At 40.7% G+C, this 18,724-nt stretch overlaps 1 protein-coding gene across 10 annotated transcripts in view; it reads left to right on the top strand.

Moving 5' to 3' along the window:
* The window catches only part of FBRSL1 (fibrosin like 1), a 724,351-nt gene that overhangs the window by 511,729 nt on the left and 193,898 nt on the right, over window positions 1-18,724 (top strand). For all 10 annotated transcript variants that reach the window (XM_054006760.1, XM_054006766.1, XM_054006761.1 and 7 more), the window contains one exon: window positions 4,950-4,979. In XM_054006760.1, coding sequence (XP_053862735.1) covers window positions 4,950-4,979 — 30 coding nt within the window. The remainder of the gene's footprint in view (window positions 1-4,949; window positions 4,980-18,724) is intronic.

Raw genomic sequence — 18,724 nt, 5'->3', positions numbered from 1 at the left:
CATCAGGGCGAGAGGCGGAAGCGGAGTCAACGGGGGAACCACGGCTGTCGATCCCGCGCTGTGAGGACGGGAGGTAAGTCAATCTAAGATACGTTGACTTCAGCTACGCCATTCTCGTAGCTGAAGTTGCGTATCTTAGATCATTTCTCTCCCCTCCCCCTCCCCCCCCAGTGTAGACTAGGCCTCAGTGTAGACACTACCTACATCAATGGGAGGAGTTCTTCCATCAGCGCAGGTAATCCACTTCCCTGAGAGGTAGTAGCTAGGTCGATGGAAGACTTCTTCCATCAGCTTAGCTCTGTCTATACAGGGTCTTAAGTGAGCTTAACTACCTTGCTCAGGGATGTGGATTTTTCGCACTCCTGACCGGTGTAGTTAAACCGACCTAATTTTCTAGTGTAGACCAGGCCAGAGAGACCACAAGTGGTAGTTTCAACCATGATGGTGGTTTGGGGCCATGGACCCCTTCCACTATAGGAACTGGACTAACCTAATCTATTTCATATTGAGTTCCAAACAGCTGTTAGATGATACTGACTTTTGGTCACTACTGACTTAGGCTGGATTTTGACCACTCAGTTGGAGATGAAATCCCCTAAATCATCCAGTCTCCCTAAATAGTGTATTTATAGAGACAATAATTAGCTTACTGCTCTGACTCTATCTCCCTTTTCTTTTTCTCTTAAGCTTTTTGATGATTTATTGCTTTGTCAGTACTGTGTTGAGCCAAGTTCAAGTTCAGGCAGGTGCCTACACATAGTGTGCTGCCAATGCACTTTAATCACGAGGTGTGGTGCCCCTTCTGTCTTAGGCCTGGGCCTCACCAGAACAGATACCTGCCAATTGTGCACAGCTTTGTTTTGAGAGTCTTTCTGAGGTCAACAAACATCCACCAGGGCTAGGCACGAGGATGAGAGTCTGTAACAAAGTGATGTTGTCTTTTGACCTTCAAACATGATGTGGAAACCCTAGGTCTCCAGAAGTGACACTAACCCCTTCTATTTATTTGTTTATTTCACGCATTTCAGGAAACTTAGCAACATAAGTTGAAAAGTAGGGCATGTGGGAAATTATTTGCTAAGGACCAGTCTGCATAAAGTTATTCTTTAGTGAAGTTTTAAACATGCTGAAAAGTAGAAGGTCAAAGTAGGAGGCAACAGCATCTTCGAAGGTTCTGTCACTGAGAATTTAGGCTTCAGTCTAGCAAAACATTTAACGGTGTGCTTAATGTGTAGCACAAGAGCTGTCCAATAGGCATTGGCTTCCAGTGGTTTCTGAAGATCACCCTGACAGTGGTAGTGATTTGATAAGCTGATGTTGGAAGATATGCAAAGTACAAATGTAGTGCAGCCTACCTTGTGACATTTGGTTCTATAAGCACAGCTCTTGAAGAGAACAGGGTTGCATATCTCGGAGTTTGTTGCAGTTTTATGATTGTCTCTTTCCAGAATTTCAGTTTAGGCATGCATGGCTATCGCAACATCACAGGAATTTTACATCCTTTATTCTTGCAGTATTTTCCATAGATTCCAAGGCCAGAAGGGATTATATAGTCTGACCTCCTGTATAACACAGGCCATAGAACTTTCCAAACATAATTCTAGAGCATATATTTTAGAGAAAATCCAATGTGATTTAAAAATGCTCAGTGATAGAGAATCCACCAGGACTGCTGGTAAATTATTTCCATGGTTAATTACTCCTACTGTTGAAAATGTATACCTTATTTCCAGTCTAAATTTGTCTAGCTTCAACTTCCAGTCATTGGATCAAGTTGTAACTTTTTCTGCTAAACTGAAGAGCCCATTATTAAATATTTGCTACTTTATACAAGTGTACTCCTTTTATAAGAATCACATTAGTCCTGGATGATTTGATTCTTATAAGCAGTTGATTCTTACAAGCAGTGTATTTTAGTTAGTTTAGGAATGATTTTGTTCAAGTGGTTTTGATCACTATATGTGGTTGATTCTTATATCAGTGATTCTTATAAATGGAGTGCACTGTATATAACATGGAACAAATGTATTTAGCTCTTCTTCTTCGAGTGATTGCTCATGTGTATTCCACAATAGGTGTGCGTGCTCGCCACATGCACCTATGCCAGAAGTTTTTCCCCTAGCAGTACCCGTAGGGGGGAGCGCCCCCCACGACCGCTGGAGTGGCGCCTGCCTGGCGCGGTACTTGCATCTGAAGAAGTGAGGTTCTTACCCACGAAAGCTTATGCTCCCAATACTTCTGTTAGTCTCAAAGGTGCCACAGGACCCTCTGTTGCTATTTGCCATTTTGTTGCCCAATCACTTAGTTTTGTGAGATCTTTTTGAAGTTCTTCACTGTCTGCTTTGGACTTAACTATCTTTAGCAGTTTAATATCATCTGCAAACTTTGCCACCTCACTGTTTACCCCTTTCTCCAGATCATTTATGAATAAGTTGAATAGGATTGGTCCGAGGACTGACCCTTGGGGAACACCACTAGTTACCCCTCTCCATTCTGAGAATTTACCATTAATTCCTACCCTTTGTTCCCTGTCTTTTAACCAGTTCTCAATCCATGAAAGGACCTTCCCTTTTATCCCATGGCAGCTTAATTTACATAAGAGCCTTTGGTGAGGGACCTTGTCAAAGGCTTTCTGGAAATCTAAGTACACTGTGTCCACTGGATCCCCCTTGTCCACATGTTTGTTGACCCCTTCAAAGAATTCTAATAGATTAGTAAGACACGATTTCCCTTTACAGAAACCATGTTGACTATTGCTCAACAGTTTATATTTTTCTATGTGTCGGACAATTTTATTCTTAACTATTGTTTCGACTAATTTGCCCGGTACAGACATTAGACTTACCGGTCTGTAATTGCCAGGATCACCTCTAGAGCCCTTTTTAAATATTGGCGTTACATTAGCTAACTTCCAGTTATTGGGTACAGAAGCCGATTTAAAGGACAGGTTACAAACCTTAGTTAACAGTTCCGCAACTTCACATTTGAGTTCTTTCAGAACTCTTGGGTGAATGCCATCTGGTCCCGGTGACTTGTTAATGTTACGTTTATCAATTAATTCCAAAACCTCCTCTCGTGACACTTCAATCCATGACAGTTCCTCAGATTTGTCACCTACAAAAGCCAGCTCAGGTTTGGGAATCTCCCTAACATCCTCAGCCGTAAAGACTGAAGCAAAGAATCCATTTAGTTTCTCTGCAATGACTTTATCATCTTTAAGCACTCCTTTTGTATCTCGATCATCAAGAGGCCCCACTGGTTGTTTAGCAGGCTTCCTGCTTCTGATGTACTTAAAAAACATTTTGTTATTACCTTTGGAGTTTTTGGCTAGCCATTCTTCAGACTCCTCTTTGGCTTTTCTTATTACATTCTTGCACTTAATTTGGCAGCGTTTATGCTCCTTTCTATTTGCCTCACTAGGATTTGACTTCCACTTTTTAAAGGAAGTCTTTTTATCTCTCACTGCTTCTTTTACATGGTTATTAATTAAAACTGTGGCATTTGTCAGTGAAAGGAGGCTGAAAACCAGGAGAGGCCGTTACAATTTGAAGAAGGGGTGGGGCATGTCATTTTTTTAAAGACTTTTGAAGCATTTGAAAATGTTTGATGAAATAACAGCCAAAAAATTGACTGCTCCCCACTCCCCTCCCCTATCCATGATCTACATAAATTTTTAGATGGGAATATTATTACTGCAAAAAGTTAGGTGAGAATAAGCTTTAGAGTGGAAACCCGGGGCAATCTTAACTATAGAATCATGACCGACGAATGCCAAAGTTCATTCTGTGCTTTGTACTTATCAAAGAATACAAAGTCATAAGATCCTTCTGGCACTTGGGGATGACCACTTCATATGCCAAAAGGAAGGAGAGATTTCTATGTAATTTCTAAGGCAAACCACAGAAAGGCAAGAGTGTCACAGCATAACTGCATGACAGTTTCACAACGTTCCAATTAAACTGTTCTACAGTAAGAAACAATCCTCCCTCTCTGGAGATTAGAAGATGGGGACTAGATGACCTAAGAAAAGGTTTCCTTTTCTTTCTTCGGTAATACAAATGTGCAAATTTCTCACCGCCAGTTTCCATACTTGTGGTGCATGGTCTGAGCTTGTTGAGCCCCAATAAGGCGTTTCACAACATGGATTCCCATCCTAACCTCCGTTTGCAAATGTGCGCTGCAATATCCATGCATGGTGAACTAAAATTCCAGTGGAACCAGAAGCCCCACAACAGCTAGACATTTCCACTCTGTGTGGGTTTATTTCTATCTTGCGAATGTAAATCTTTCTGACCTGTGGCCAATGAAATCCATACACCCCTAAACATTCAGAGCTCAAGTTATCTTGCCATCACTTGTGCAATGAAAATGAAATATTCCTTTTTCAGAAACGGTAAAAGAGTTCACTCTGTAACTCCTTAAATAAACACTTTTCGACTTGGGTTCGCAATCTCATTTTAAGCTACACTATTTAAAATAATTTATTATATATATATTTTAAATTACCATTACAGGTGCCACTAATCTGATTTAGAAATTGTTGCCACCTTCACAGTTATCAAACTAGAGGCATCCACAGCTGTGTCTATACATTTCCAGAGTTTTGGATGAAAAGAGGGCAAGATTTGTGTTGAAATATCCATGTGACATCCAGTGGTTATTGCAACACATAGCTGATTGTCTCATTTGATTAAAGCCCACTTTGTGTGTGAACATCTAATTCAACTATGAGCACATTGTATTTTTATTAAAAAAAGAGGAAATTGCTATTTCTTTGCATTTTTTATTTATGTTGGCAATGTAAAATGCATACAATGAAAGTGTACTCTCTGTTCATTGAAATATCTATTAAGCAGCCACCTGAAAGATTGTAGATGATGATGCAGGAGTTTCATTTATATACAGATATTTCATGAAGCCTTTTCTCTCTCTCTTTCTCTAATCTGCAGTGTGACAGCGAGAGTGATATTGACGATAAGGTAAGACTGAATTCCCTTTTTCCATATGCTTCACTAGCTTGGAAATTCCCCTACGAGAAAAATAAAAATGAATCTAACAATAACATAATATTTTCCTTTAGCCTTCATGTCAAATTTAGAAATATCAGTAACTTGTATCCGCTTCACAAGATGATAGTCTCAGCCTTTGCCCTAAGCTTAGACATGCAGCCGAGCTTTCTGTTGCTAACACAATACCCCTTCTTGATTAATGTGCCAGGGTTTAGTAGGATGCAAGCCACTGTGTTGGCACTATCTTTTTGTGTTGGAGAAAGACTTCCCTGATGACTCCTCTAGAGCCAATATTTTATTTATAATAACCTTTGAACATGTCAGTTTTGTAATGGGTTTAGAAGATGGACAACTGGTACTGCACTGTCTGTGAGGATAGGTAACTGTCAGGGAGTATTTTGTCATGTTGCATGCATATTTATCACGCAGCAATGATTTTTCTGACCTTTTTGTTTGATACAGATGTTAGACAGTGAGAGGCTATAGGAATATGTTTTGGTATATGTACAGGGACTTCTTGTTTCATCCCCTTGACCTTCATTCTTGTGCTTGACCATCACCTTTGCAATGAAAACAGACAACCCCTACTGGAAGCAGCAACTGCAACATGCTTTTGAACATCAAGCATTTAAAATATTCAGCGTCCCCATAGCCATCTGTTTTAGCAGATAGTAGTCTCAGGTTAAGCCTTCATCAAACCTGTTCTATTCTTTGTTTTGCCAGTCCCTTATATCCATGCATGAGAACCAACAATATGCACAGATTCCACTGGGTCAGCATTACAAATGTAAAGGCTGAGTTCTGAAGTTCCATATCCTGTTTGGCAGCACAACTGCCTGTAACCATAGGAAGAAGTGAATTCAAGATGCAGCATTGAAAGCTAATGCTAACTAAATTTTATGAGGGTTGTTTGTTTGTTTTTTGGCATGGGTTTAAAACCAGGAAAATGTCTGCTGTCCTTCATTTTTTCATTGTATTCTTTTAAAAGTCCACTCAAATATCTAATTTTCCCTGAATGAAACAACAGATACATTTTGGCAAAAAATCTTAAAGAGGAATATTTTAATCATGGCTCTTGATTGAAACATACAGTGGACATTTTCAGCAAACATTTTGTTTTTGCAGCATATGTTTCTAAGACTGTCTTCCACATAAGGATAAATAACAACAGAGGGTGGTTTTTGGCAGAGAAACAGGTTGAATTTACTCCCCCAAAGCTTGGGTACCAAAGGGTTAAAACATTTCTTATACTGCCCAATCAGAGAAAGTAAAGGCAATCATTTAGAAAACAGTTTAAAAGATCTGCCAGTCAAACCTCAGATGAAGTTGTAAGTGACATGTAGTTTTATTATACAGCTATGCTATTAATGATTATCTAAATTACACTGGTAGACCCAGCTAGCCTGAGACTGACGTTTGTTAGATTAGGTTTGACTTCACCTTGTAGTGAAGAAATTGAAATCTGAACAACATTGATTAGCTTTCAGAATGTGGGATCTGAGGTTACCTTTAGAGGAAGCGGCATTGTGTTTGGCTGGTAACTTACTGTCCTTTACAGCAAATGAAAGACCATTGTAGCATCCCATACCATTGTTATAGCATTTCATATATATCTGTAATTGGACCATCCAGTCTCATACATGTTCCAACTACCCCCTCCTTTTAGTAAATCCTACCTAATCAAAGTACTTTCTGTACCAAAAAGGGAGAGAGAGCAATTGTCTTTTTTTATCTCTTTTCTCTGATCTGTAAAGACATGAGGCAAGACATCAGTTTCATTAAGTGGGTCTCTGGCATTAAGTAAAGTTGCCTTTTGTGTCCGCAAAGACACGTGCATGTAGCACGTAAGTATCAGCACCATTATGGCTGAAGTGGAGGGATTTCAGTCTTTCCAATGGGCCTTATAGTGCAAATGCCCTTCATGTGGAATTCCCACTAAATTCATGGAGCACATGGAGAATCAGGCTCTGTTTACATCTGATGTTATACATAAGTGGACAACTGTTGGGTATAGATCTTAATCCTGCCCTAGCTGATGCAACAAGGAGCTATCAAAATGCTGGCCTGAGTGGCCTCAACAAAGAATTCCTTATTGTAGCCTGAGAGATTACACTGGGGACTTGGGGAGTATTTCTACTCCTCAGAACATTAGCAAAGTATGCCCTCTAATAACATTTCCTGCCCTTTGCAGCCAGTTGTAGGGCTAGACATATGCTCTAGCCCACACACCACACTCTCTAAGGGATAAGAGGTATGGACTCTGCACCTTTCTTAGCATTTTAAAGTGCTACAGAGAGATCCTATCTTGCTGCTTGCTCAGCAAGAAGCTCTCTGTGCCATCTTTATATATAATACATACACACATACCCTTTGAGCGCTAATTAAATGCAGGGCAGCATTTAATAATAAAATACTTTGCGCTTACATAGCATTTTTCATTTGTAGATCTCAAATCACTTCACTAAGGTGGGTTAGTAGCAGCTGCAATCCCATTTTATTGGTGGGGAAATGGGAGGGGGGAGAAATTGTCCACAATTACACAGAGTCCGTGGCATCAGCTGGGAATAAAACTCAAGTCTTCCGACTCCCAGTTCCATATTCTATCCACTGCCTATTGCTTATCCCTTATTTATTTAGCCCATAGATATATAGGTTGTTACAGCACCCAACATTTTAAAAATGCATATGTTAGAGCAACATTTGTCATTTTTCTTCCCTGTATTAGTAGCTATAAGCAGACACTTCATAGTTTTTACTTTTATGCAGTCACATCCAGTACTCTAGAGGGCAGTGGCATAGGGTAATCAAGTTAGAGCACAGTTAATTATAAAGAAGATGAACCAGAACGGAAGAGTGATATTTATAGTTGCATGAGGTGCAGTCTGATGGCAGATTGTGACAGTGCTTCAAATGATGACTCTGCTGTTTTTAAAAGCACAGAGACTTCAGGTAGGTATACTAATCAAGCCAGGAACTAATCTGCCCCTTGCACTTTCTGAGGGAGAGTGCTGCGAATTTCCACCAACCGTTGCCTCAAGCTTCTGTTTCACCACAGAACTCTCCAGGGAAGCGAATGGGAAGATACTTTCTTGCACCCACTTTCCATCCTTTCTAAGAACTGTTTTTGGGTTTTTTTTAAATGAAACAATAAACTGAGCTTTTCTACCACTGAGACAAACTAAGAGCTCTGCCAACCATGCATTCCCAGAGACGGTAACATGAAACCCATTACTTCTGCCTTATGTTCACTGAAGGGCATGGATTTGGACTCTGCCATTGTTAGGAGAATTACAGGGTAGTTTGTGGTAGCTGTGGAGAGTATATCACTTTTTTTTTGGGGGGGGGGGGGTGTTGCGGGAAGAGGAGGGGAGTTTGTCTGGTAACGGTTTTACACTATGTTCCAAACTGTGCAGTAGCTGCTATGTGAGGCTCATGGTCCATAAACATTGTTACAGAAAATATATACTCCTTTAATAGCAACAACAGCATTAACAGATAGCAATTACCCTTCATTTTCAGGAACTATAAAGTCTCCATTAATTCAAGATTTATGTAGTTATAGCATTTAACACAGGAATAACACCACAGAGAATTGGTTTATACACATGTAATGAGAGAGCTTATGGCATACTTTAGTGAACATTAACATAATAGAGTAATATAAACCATCAACAGTTCCACTTATTGTCTCTTACCTGCTTTAGCATCACTATGAAAAGTGGCTAGCAGCTTGGTAATGTGCTCTGTTAAACGGCGTTCTGCAGAAAGCCAAAAGTCAAGTTGCATAAAACAAGGGAATGAGTAAGCTCTGCTCATTACACCAAAATGTTGTTCTGCTTTTTTTTTAATAACAATGTTCACGACCGTGGTTTTTTTTTTTTAAAAAAAAGCCGATTTCTTTCTTTCGAAGTAATTCAGCGTTCATGTTCTTTCATTCTTGGGCTTCTGTCTGCTGTGTGTAAAATTATGGGTTGTCAGTTTAATTGTATGGACCCTGGGTATAAGCAAGCTCTCCAAATCAAGGGTTAGATATCAGGCATTTCTTCATTTAATGTGGTGCTAAATAAGACATAGAAAAAATGACATTGTGTTTCCAAGTTAATTAAATGTTCGCTGTGTGTTTATGCTGCAATTCAGTTTTGTATTCTAGCTCTGGTAGGAGAGCTTCAAGTAAGTAATATCTGAGCTTGAAGTGAAAATTACAAAGAGCATTGGTGGAGTTGCCAAAATGGTGTTTTCACAGTGCTCTTTGCAAAAGCACAGTAAGTTTGCTTCAGGCTCCTTTGTAGCCCATTTGTTAGACCTTATTCACACACCATAATTTAGTTCTTCAAATTCTACTTCACTCTGCTCCTGTTATTTACTGGGCACTGACAATGCGTTCAGCACCTTATAAATATATGACAGCTTACAGTCCTTGCTCCAAATAGTGTACAATGTCAGCACTGCCCAAAGTCTTCAGATGTACACAGTACATAGAGAGCTAATACAAGTATGGGTGATGTAAGAGTCTTGCAAAGGTCATTTTTGAAATGCTTCTTGGAGCAAAAATATTCCCAACATGTAATCACAGTCTCTTCAGATAAACCTTTGTGAATGTTTTTTTTCCCCATTTCCCCCATTAATTTCCACTCTGTCATTGATGTTCAGCATCACTGGACTGAAGGAACACTGGATGGAGAACTCACTTTGTAGCTCATCGGTGCCCCTCCATAATCAGCTGAAAATGTTTAATAGCAAAAGGGGTGGGCAATGTAAATACCCATCCAAATCTCTGTCAGTTCCCAGACCCAAACCTAACCCTCTCTTCAGGTTGACTGACTGCGTCTTAAGCTTTCATTCTCCACGCGGGTCTTCCTTTGTCCAATGTCTGATGCATCCTCAGTTCTTTGGCTTCCCATTAAAAATATTCTGGGGCACAAATAACCAGAAAGCTCCAGACTGCAAAGTGCATTTCACACGAGTCCAGGCGAGGCTGTCAGAACTACAGAACCTTATCTCACAAAAACAGAAGTTACAGATGCTGGAGACTTCTTTTTTTTCTAGCTTCTTGATTACTTTGTCCAGAAATGAGTTCTAGGTGTGTTACGTTCTGTCTACTGGAGCAGCTTAAAGACTAGGAATGCACAAAGAGCTGAGTCATTGCACTCTATTGTATCAGCCCTTGTACTCCGGGGCCTGGTGCATGGGTCAGTGTTGAAGTCAAGAGGTTACATTTGCCTCTCCTGGATTGAGAATTCATGTGTCACCACTCCCCCGAACCAAAATGCAGGATGAACATACCTGTTGGCTGGTAGATTCTGCTTGTCAGATGCTGTTTCAACTGCTCCCTTGTGGTTTACAAGATGAGTAAAAAGCTCTTGATAGAATTGCAACAATCATGCACTCTATCAGGGAGCATGAATTATTCTGTATATACTATAAAGAAAATTTAACTTAAAAAGTAAAGAACTTTAATGACATTTCATAATATCCTGACTCTCTTTACCAAACTGCATTTTTTGACTAGAAACAAGATGTCCTTCTGAACAAATAGATTACGTTGAGCTTCGTAATACCTGAAAACTCAATTTGAAAGCTTCACTCTTTTTTCTGTGCTTTTAAAGAAGTTTGCTGTACTTTCTCTGTTTTGTTGGGTTTCCTTTAATTTTGTGTGATATTTTTATTATTACCCATGCATCGTGACTCCCGGGTGTATTGACAGTTGCAAAAACATTTAAAAGGGAGAAATGGCTGAATTAAGTTTTTATGAGTTCACTTCTGCTTAAGAATAAGATGATGGGTCTGAGCAGGATGCAGTATAGGTAAAAGTGGTGGTAAACTCAGCATTTGAAGCTCTGCAGTGCTTACCAGTGCCCAATGCCAATTTACAGCCATTTGTCATCTGGAAGTTTAAAACCATATTGAACCAATGACTCAGTTTTACCATACCCCATGATGTCCCATGAAAAGAGGAAAGAGGGATATCTTATTAAAATCCCCAAGAAAGGAGACCTCAGCAATTGTGCCAACTACAGAGGAATCATACTTCTGTCGGTGCCAGGGAAGGTCTTCAACCGAGTTCTCTTAGAGAGAATGAAGGATGCCGTTGACCCACAGCTACGAGATGAGCAAGCAGGTTTCCGGCAAAATAGATCATGCACGGACCAGATAGCAACGCTTCGCATCATAGTCGAGCAGTCTATGGAGTGGAACTCCTCATTGTACATCAACTTTGTTGACTATGAAAAAGCATTCGATAGCGTGGATCGAGAGACTCTCTGGAAGCTCCTTCGGCACTATGGCATCCCAGCAAAGGTGGTCAACCTGATTAAGAACTTATATGATGGCATACACTGTAGAGTGATCCATGGAGGGCAGCTTACAAACAGCTTCCAGGTGCGAACCGGAGTCAGACAAGGATGCTTGTTGTCACCATTTCTCTTTCTCCTTGTCATTGATTGGATTATGAAGACATCCACTTATGAGCGTAGGAACGGAATCCAGTGGATGTTGTGGACCCAGCTTGATGACCTGGATTTTGCCGATGACCTTGCACTCCTTTCGCATCGCAAACAGCAGATGCAAGAGAAGACCAACGTAGTGGCAGCCATGTCATCACAGGTTGGCCTCAACATCCACAAGGACAAGACCAAGATCCTCAAGATTAACTCCATCAGTAATGACCCAGTCACACTGAATGGAATCCCTCTGGAAGAAGTGCAGACCTTCACCTACCTAGGCAGTATCATCGACCAACAGGGTGGCACGGACGCAGACATCAAAGCAAGGATTGGTAAGGCAAGAGCAGCTTTCTTACAGCTCAAGAACATCTGGAGCTCTAGAGAGCTGTCTTTGGCAACAAAGATTAGACTGTTCAATTCCAACGTGAAATCAGTCTTATTGTATGGAGCTGAAACCTGGAGGATAGTTAAAACAACCACCAGGAGGATCCAGACCTTCATAAATAGTTGCCTTAGAAGGATTCTCCAGATCCGCTGGCCAGACACCATCAGCAACATCTACCTCTTGGAGAGGACCCATCAACTTCCAGCAGAGGAAGAAATTAGAAGGAGAAGGTGGGGTTGGATAGGACACACACTACGCAAGCAGCCAACCAACATCACTAGACAGGCATTGCGGTGGAACCCCCAAGGCAAGCGGAAAAGAGGCCGTCCAAGAAACACCTGGCGACGCGACCTTCAGGCTGATAGCAAAAAAATGGGCTATACCTGGAACCAGCTAGAGCAAATGGCCCAGGATAAAGGACTCTGGAGATCTGTGGTTGGCGGCCCATACCCCGACTGGGGTGACGGGCATGAGTGAGTGAGTGATGATGTCCCATCCCAATATTTGCACTGCATTGGCTTGAAGTTTGTCAAAAAATCATAGCAAATATACACAAAAAACATGGTTCCCAAACCTCACAGACCTACTTAAGGGCTCTGTTTCCCTGGCCTTTCTCACACCTGTGTCGAAATTAGTTGGAGATCTTTGCCTAAATCTTTGGCAGCAGCTGACTTAATTTGTGGTTTACTGCTCCTGACAGTTTATTGGGGAAGCAAAGCGCGCCTTCATTTCCAATAATAAACAGCCCACCCGCCGACACTTTGACAGACTTAATGGTTTTTTATACAAAAATGGACAGACTTAATGTTTCGACTGTAGCGATCATCTGTCCTGATCTCCTTAATGAAATTAGATTAAGTGCACCTGGGAAAATGCTGAGACGGCACATTGCTTTCATCACCTCCTTTAATTTAAAACCAATTTGCGGGGAAAATATTCTCTGAAGCCAAGGGATGCAGAAAGAAAAAAGGAGGGAGGGAGGAAGGGAAGGGGATTTTTAAATCTATCTGGATAGCTGCTGGCAGTTTTAATTCCTTTCCCTGCTGGCAATGTGAAATATTAACAGCCTTAAGAACTGAGAGTTTAAAGACTCACTCACTATCCCTTCTGTCTTTGGTAGGGAGGAAAGAAACAAAACAAAATCTTTACAATCAAGATCACATCCAAGGACAAAGTCATTTGCATTTTAAGGCTTTTAGATTGGGGTGGCTGGGGAAGGAAGGCCTGATGGATTTACAAAGGTTTGCTCACCTTTCCTGCACTTCAAACAGCTGGGATGAATTTCCCTAAAATGTATAATTTCCTCTGATTTTTTAACTGTGGAAATATTCTTTAGCAATTGCTATATATCTTGGTAATGATTCAGTTGTCCAGGTAAACGGTATTTTGCCAATGTAGCTGTAAAACCAGATGCAATATGTACAATATAAGATGGCAAAAGAGCTGAAAACTATTAGAAATGTTCCTTGGATTCATGCGGATGAGAGACAGAAACATGTCTTTTTAATTAAAAAAAAGTTCCAAAGACTAAGCAGAATCCCTTTTCCATGAAGGATTTTTCTTATTTTCCCACTCTGTCTTCATTGATTGGAAAAGCCCTAAAAATTTGCTGAAGGGCTTTCATAATTGAGCTACAGTGAAAATTAGGCTTTAAAAATGCCTGGGATAGGTTGGAATCTTCCTGTATGAGGAAAAAGATAGATATGTGTTCAATGCTTATAGCTTTTGGCATTTCGATTCCTCTGTAGTATTGTAGGGTCAACAACACAGAGCTGATTTATCCGGTACCTGCCTCAGGTTTCCGTCTTGTTGGATCAGTAGCATTCAGACTATGGGCAAGTAGTTTGCACAGATTTGAATCTTTTCCAATTCATTTTTATTCAGCTTCGTTCTTCCTACAAGATTTTCATCAGCCTCGGTGTCCTGTCAGGATACCCACCACATTCTGTGCCTGTCCAGTATCTGACACAGCCAGTCCCCAAATCAAAGAGCAAAATCCCCTCCCCAAATATCTCAATAGTGAAGGACACGAATGCAAAAAATGTAGGTCTAATCCCTATAGTCTGAGCACAATCACCAAATCTTATATTTTCATTTGCCTGTCAATAGTCAACACTGAGGCCTCAGTCTAAGTAACATTGGAAGGGAATTCCAAGAATATTAAACTTAACATTCAAAATAACAACATCCGTGGGACTTGATTGTGCAAATCTTTATCTGTGCAAGTAGAGCCTGGTTTTCAGAAGTTCTGAACATCCACAACTCTAGCTGCTCAGCAGTTCTAAAAATCAGGCCAGTCGTCATTAGTCACTTGACTGGTCCTATTGACCTCAGTGGGACTACTTATGTGAGTAAGACTTTGCGTTAGCAGGCTAATTATTGTCAATGCATCATTCAGGTGATTTAAGTCTTAGTCTTAGATGTGCTGCTCAACAAGAAAGATCAGCCCCAAATGTTCTTGTCCATAAATACTAGTTCAGGGGAAAGGGCCACGTTCGCTTTAAAGATCTTCATTTGTTATTTAATGGAATCAACCTGAGAAGTATTTTTAAAGATAATCAAGCAGGTGTAGCTAGCTGGAATATTATAAATAGAAAAGCAATAGGCTGAAATTGAAAGGGTTCCCATTCCTATATAAACCAGGTTGGTAATATCAATAGATCTAAGTTTAATTTGTAGTGTCTGCAGCTCTCAAAACCTTAGCAATCTCTTAGTTCTGGATATAAATATGCTTTCTGAACTATTTATTTATACTAATTGCTGAAGCCTGCCCTGTGATATATGATATGCACCACTGCGTATCCTGGACAATCAGACTATGGTTAATACGTGACCATGAGTCTCTTATTCCCTTAGCCTGAACTTTTGTCTGTCCCTCATCGTCCCTCCAATCCCCACGGAACCCAAGTGAAAGGGGCAGGGGAAGGAAACAGAATTGCCTGTTCTTAGGATTCTAGTAGTTATTAATGAGGAAGGCCTATTAGAATGATCATTGAGCTTGCCCCCCTGCGAGGGCAGGTTATAGCCACACAATAGAGGACCCTCCTCCAGCCTTCTTTGAGTCCCTCCACTGGCACCGTCTTTTCCATAAAATGCTAGTTTCTTGTCCTCCTTTTCAGGGCCCCTCCCAGCTCTGCCTCTGCCCACCAATCCCTTTTTGTTCTAATGCACCACCCTTCCACTCTGACAGCGCTGCCAGCCTGTCTTCCTTTTGATCCTCCTCTCCCACCACTGTCTTCTGATGTTATTGCTAAGACCAAAATTTTGCCGTGGTTATTTTTAGTAAAAGTTATGAACAGGATATGGGCAATAAACAGAAATTCATGGAAGCTGTGACCTGTCTGTGACTTTTGCTACTGCGTCTGCATGGTTCCCCTGCCACCTTGGTGGCTGGGAGCTGAGAGGTTCCTCCTCCACCCACGGCGGCTGGGAGCTGAGAGGTTCCTCCTTCAAATCTCTTCTCAAGACCCACTTCTGCCATGAGGGCTACAAAAGATCATAGCTAGGCTGATGTGCATTTGGGGATAGCTGATATTTATGTTAATTTATTCTGTTTTATGGGGCTTCTTTTCTTCCTGTGAGCTCTTCAGAGCAGAGATGATGTCCTGCTCTGTGTATGGAGGCAACTTAGCATGTTCTAGTCACTACTGGAATACAAATAACGCACAGTAATAATAATTTGTGCTTATATAACATTTTTCATCCAGAGATCTCAAAGTGTGCTAAAAGATGAGTAAGCATTATTGTTATCATTTTACAGGTGAAAATGCTGAGGTTCAGAGAAAATAAGTGATTTGCCTGTGGTCATACAATGAACTAGTGGCAGAGTTGGGACTAGAAGCCCAGGTCTCCTGACTCAGTCCCAGGATGTAACCACTTCCTCTACTAGTATTATTATTACACTCTTATTACAAACTGTCTTAGCCAAAACTAATCTTTGGACATTTGCCTTGTATATATTTATTCTCTTTAAGAGTGACAGGCATTCCTTGAAAATTAATTAATTAATTAATTAACTTTAGCTAAACCGGAATACATTTTGGATTTGTTTTGTTTAAACTCATGTTTTTCTTGTTACATTGAAAGTCTTGTTCTTGCTGAGACCTTGAAGCTTATTCTCTTAAATGCTTTAACGTGGCGAGAGTATCAAGATACTGTTCTGATCGCTGTCTCCTTTGAACTCTAACACACAGTGCTAGAAGAGATCATTTGTGCAACTGCAAGAAATTAAAAGGTTGCTCCAGAAGGAGAGCTCATTTGGTAGAAGTGGCAGCTTCTTGTTGCATGTATCTGTATTTAGTCAAAATCATATTACTAGTTCTTCTCAGCCTTTTGAAGTCTCCACGATTCTTTGAAACTCTGGCTTTGTTTCTGCTTCATACATCATTACCAACAGCCATCAACAGTTTAAGTACTCGAAAATCATCTCCAGCTAGGACAGTAGGTGATGATGTACAGTGTAAAGCAGATGGAAGGGCAGTGTGCTTTAAGTGGATGAGTAAAAACTTGTTTTCACCTACCCCTTTGGCCACCCCACCCCACCCCATCTAATATATATGACAGTGGTTCTCAAACTTTTGTACTGGTGACCCCTTTCACATAGCAAGCCTCTGAGTGGGACCCCCCCCCTTATAAATTAAAAACACTTGAAAATATATTTAACACCATTATAAATGCTGGCTGCAAAGCAGGGTTTGGGATGGAGGCTGACAGCTCATGACCCCCCCATGTAATAACCTTGAGACCCCCTGAGGGGTCCCGAGCCCCAGTTTGAGAACCCCTGATATATGAGAATGAGGAAGGAAGGGGGAAATACTGTGTGTAAAAGTAAGATATTTATTCTTCATAATGCATATCTTCAGATCACTACACAAACATCGATTCAGCCTTTCAATATCCATGTAATTAGAGGTATGGTTCCCATCCTACAGATGGGGAAATTAAGGTAAAGTGTCTTGCTCCAGTCCGCAAAAGCAATTAGAAATAGAGACAGGAGCTCCTGACTCTCAATCTCCTGCTCCAATCCTTACACTGTGCTGCCTCTTGTACACTCTACATAACAAGTACATGTATTGCAATGTAAATGAGGAGGGGTAGAGATTTTATTGTACTGTAAGTTCATTTTGGATGGATGGGCTTTGCTGTAATGCTACCCAAAATTAAATAATTCACTGTAAACCTAAGGGATGATTATCTGGAGCGCTAGTGTCCTGTACACTTAGGCCTAGTCTTCACTTACCGGCTGGTCCGGCGGCACGCCATCGATGTTCTGGGATCGATTTATCGCGTCTGGTTAAGACGCGATACATCGATCCCGGATCGATCCCGGAAGTGCTCACAGTCGGCGCCGGTACTCCAGCTCGCCGAGAGGAGTACGCGGCATCGACGGGGGGAGACTTCCTGCCGCGTCTGGACCGCGGTAAGTTCGGACTAAGGTATTTCGAATTCAGCTACGTTATTAACGTAGCTGAATTTGCGTACCTTAGTCCGATTTGGGGACTTAGTGGGGACCAGGCCTTAGACATGTGCTGGGAGATAGCCCTTCATTTTGGTCATGCAATCAATCATTATGGATTCTTTTAATATTTACTTGAATACGATAAAGCATGAACCCTCCATTCTTGTTTAACATTAGCTTATACACAGCTGAAATGCAATAAAGCATTACCCCGAGTTTCATTTACTCAGATCCAAATTCCCTTAAATAGCAATTTAGTATAGATATTTCTTTCCTATATGTCCTAGAATAATTGTAAATAATTAGCACTACTCCAAGTGGAAAGAGTGAGCATCCTATAACTATATGATAGGCGGAGTGTGCACAAGGCAATTAATGATTGTATCCTAACCCCCAGCTTAAAAAATTTGGGTTTTTCACTAGCTTTCCTGGATGATCTCTTGGAACTGGATCTTTCCACTTCTCTCCTCAGCTGGTCACACTAGAAGTCCATCCTAAAAAACAGCTTTATATAATTCACCTTAGTTTTCACACTTATCAACATTTTATTTAAGCAAAGGGCACTTTCCTTTCCTTGAGCTAGTGACAGTTTTGTCTGCTAAGCAATTACTAATGACTAAAGAGAGATTTATGTAAACCTGAAATCTCTCTGTTTTTTCTCTCTGTTCCTCCTCTCTGGCCTTCCTTCACCCTCCCTCCTGAAAGTTGATTTTCAGGAGGCAAACTGCTGACACTGCAAGCTTTCTCTCTGTAACAACAATGTTGTCACCAATAATAGAGAATCGCTAACTGTCAACATTTTATGAAGTGGCAGGTGGAAGAAGAAACTGTGTGGTGTGGGGGGAGAAAAGGATGATGCCTGTAGTGCTGTCTTTCCATACTGAGACAGGTGCAAGGAGAGTAGACTGCCTGCTAGCTAGATGAATAGATAGTTATTTATAGAGACACTGTGAAGTCAATTAGACCTAAAACTGATCTGTATTAAAAGTTGATTCCTATTAAGAACAGTGCTGCTCTAGCTACAATTGTATTTGCAAATAGTTGTCAAGCACCTGTGGATAGCATGGTTTTAGCACAGTGTCACTGTCCTGTGTGGAAAGGGATGTTTTTAAACCATCTTCCTTGCCCAAAACCTTACCCTATTCATCCTCTTTGCAAATCTTTAGCATTATTAGTAGTATTGTTGATTGTTTTTTCATTGCTGTCAACGTGCTTTGTGCAAGAGGGTGCACAAAGACAGAGACAGTCTTTGCCTAGGTGATCTTACAATTTCTAAACACAGTTCTCACCTGTTTGGTTTGTGTACATAATCTGTGTTATAACCATAATTAAAAATGGTTCCAAACACAGTTATAAACCCTAGTGTGGCAGTTGCTAGGCCTTAATTTCAAGGTTTTCCACAAATGCTGGTTCACGTTCAAACCAAAAT

Source organism: Malaclemys terrapin, chromosome 16 (genome assembly GCF_027887155.1).
Source record: "Malaclemys terrapin pileata isolate rMalTer1 chromosome 16, rMalTer1.hap1, whole genome shotgun sequence".
In the NCBI taxonomy this organism is placed as follows: domain Eukaryota; kingdom Metazoa; phylum Chordata; order Testudines; family Emydidae; genus Malaclemys; species Malaclemys terrapin.
Note: the sequence above shows the minus strand (reverse complement) of the source record. Positions and strands in the feature narration are given on the sequence as shown.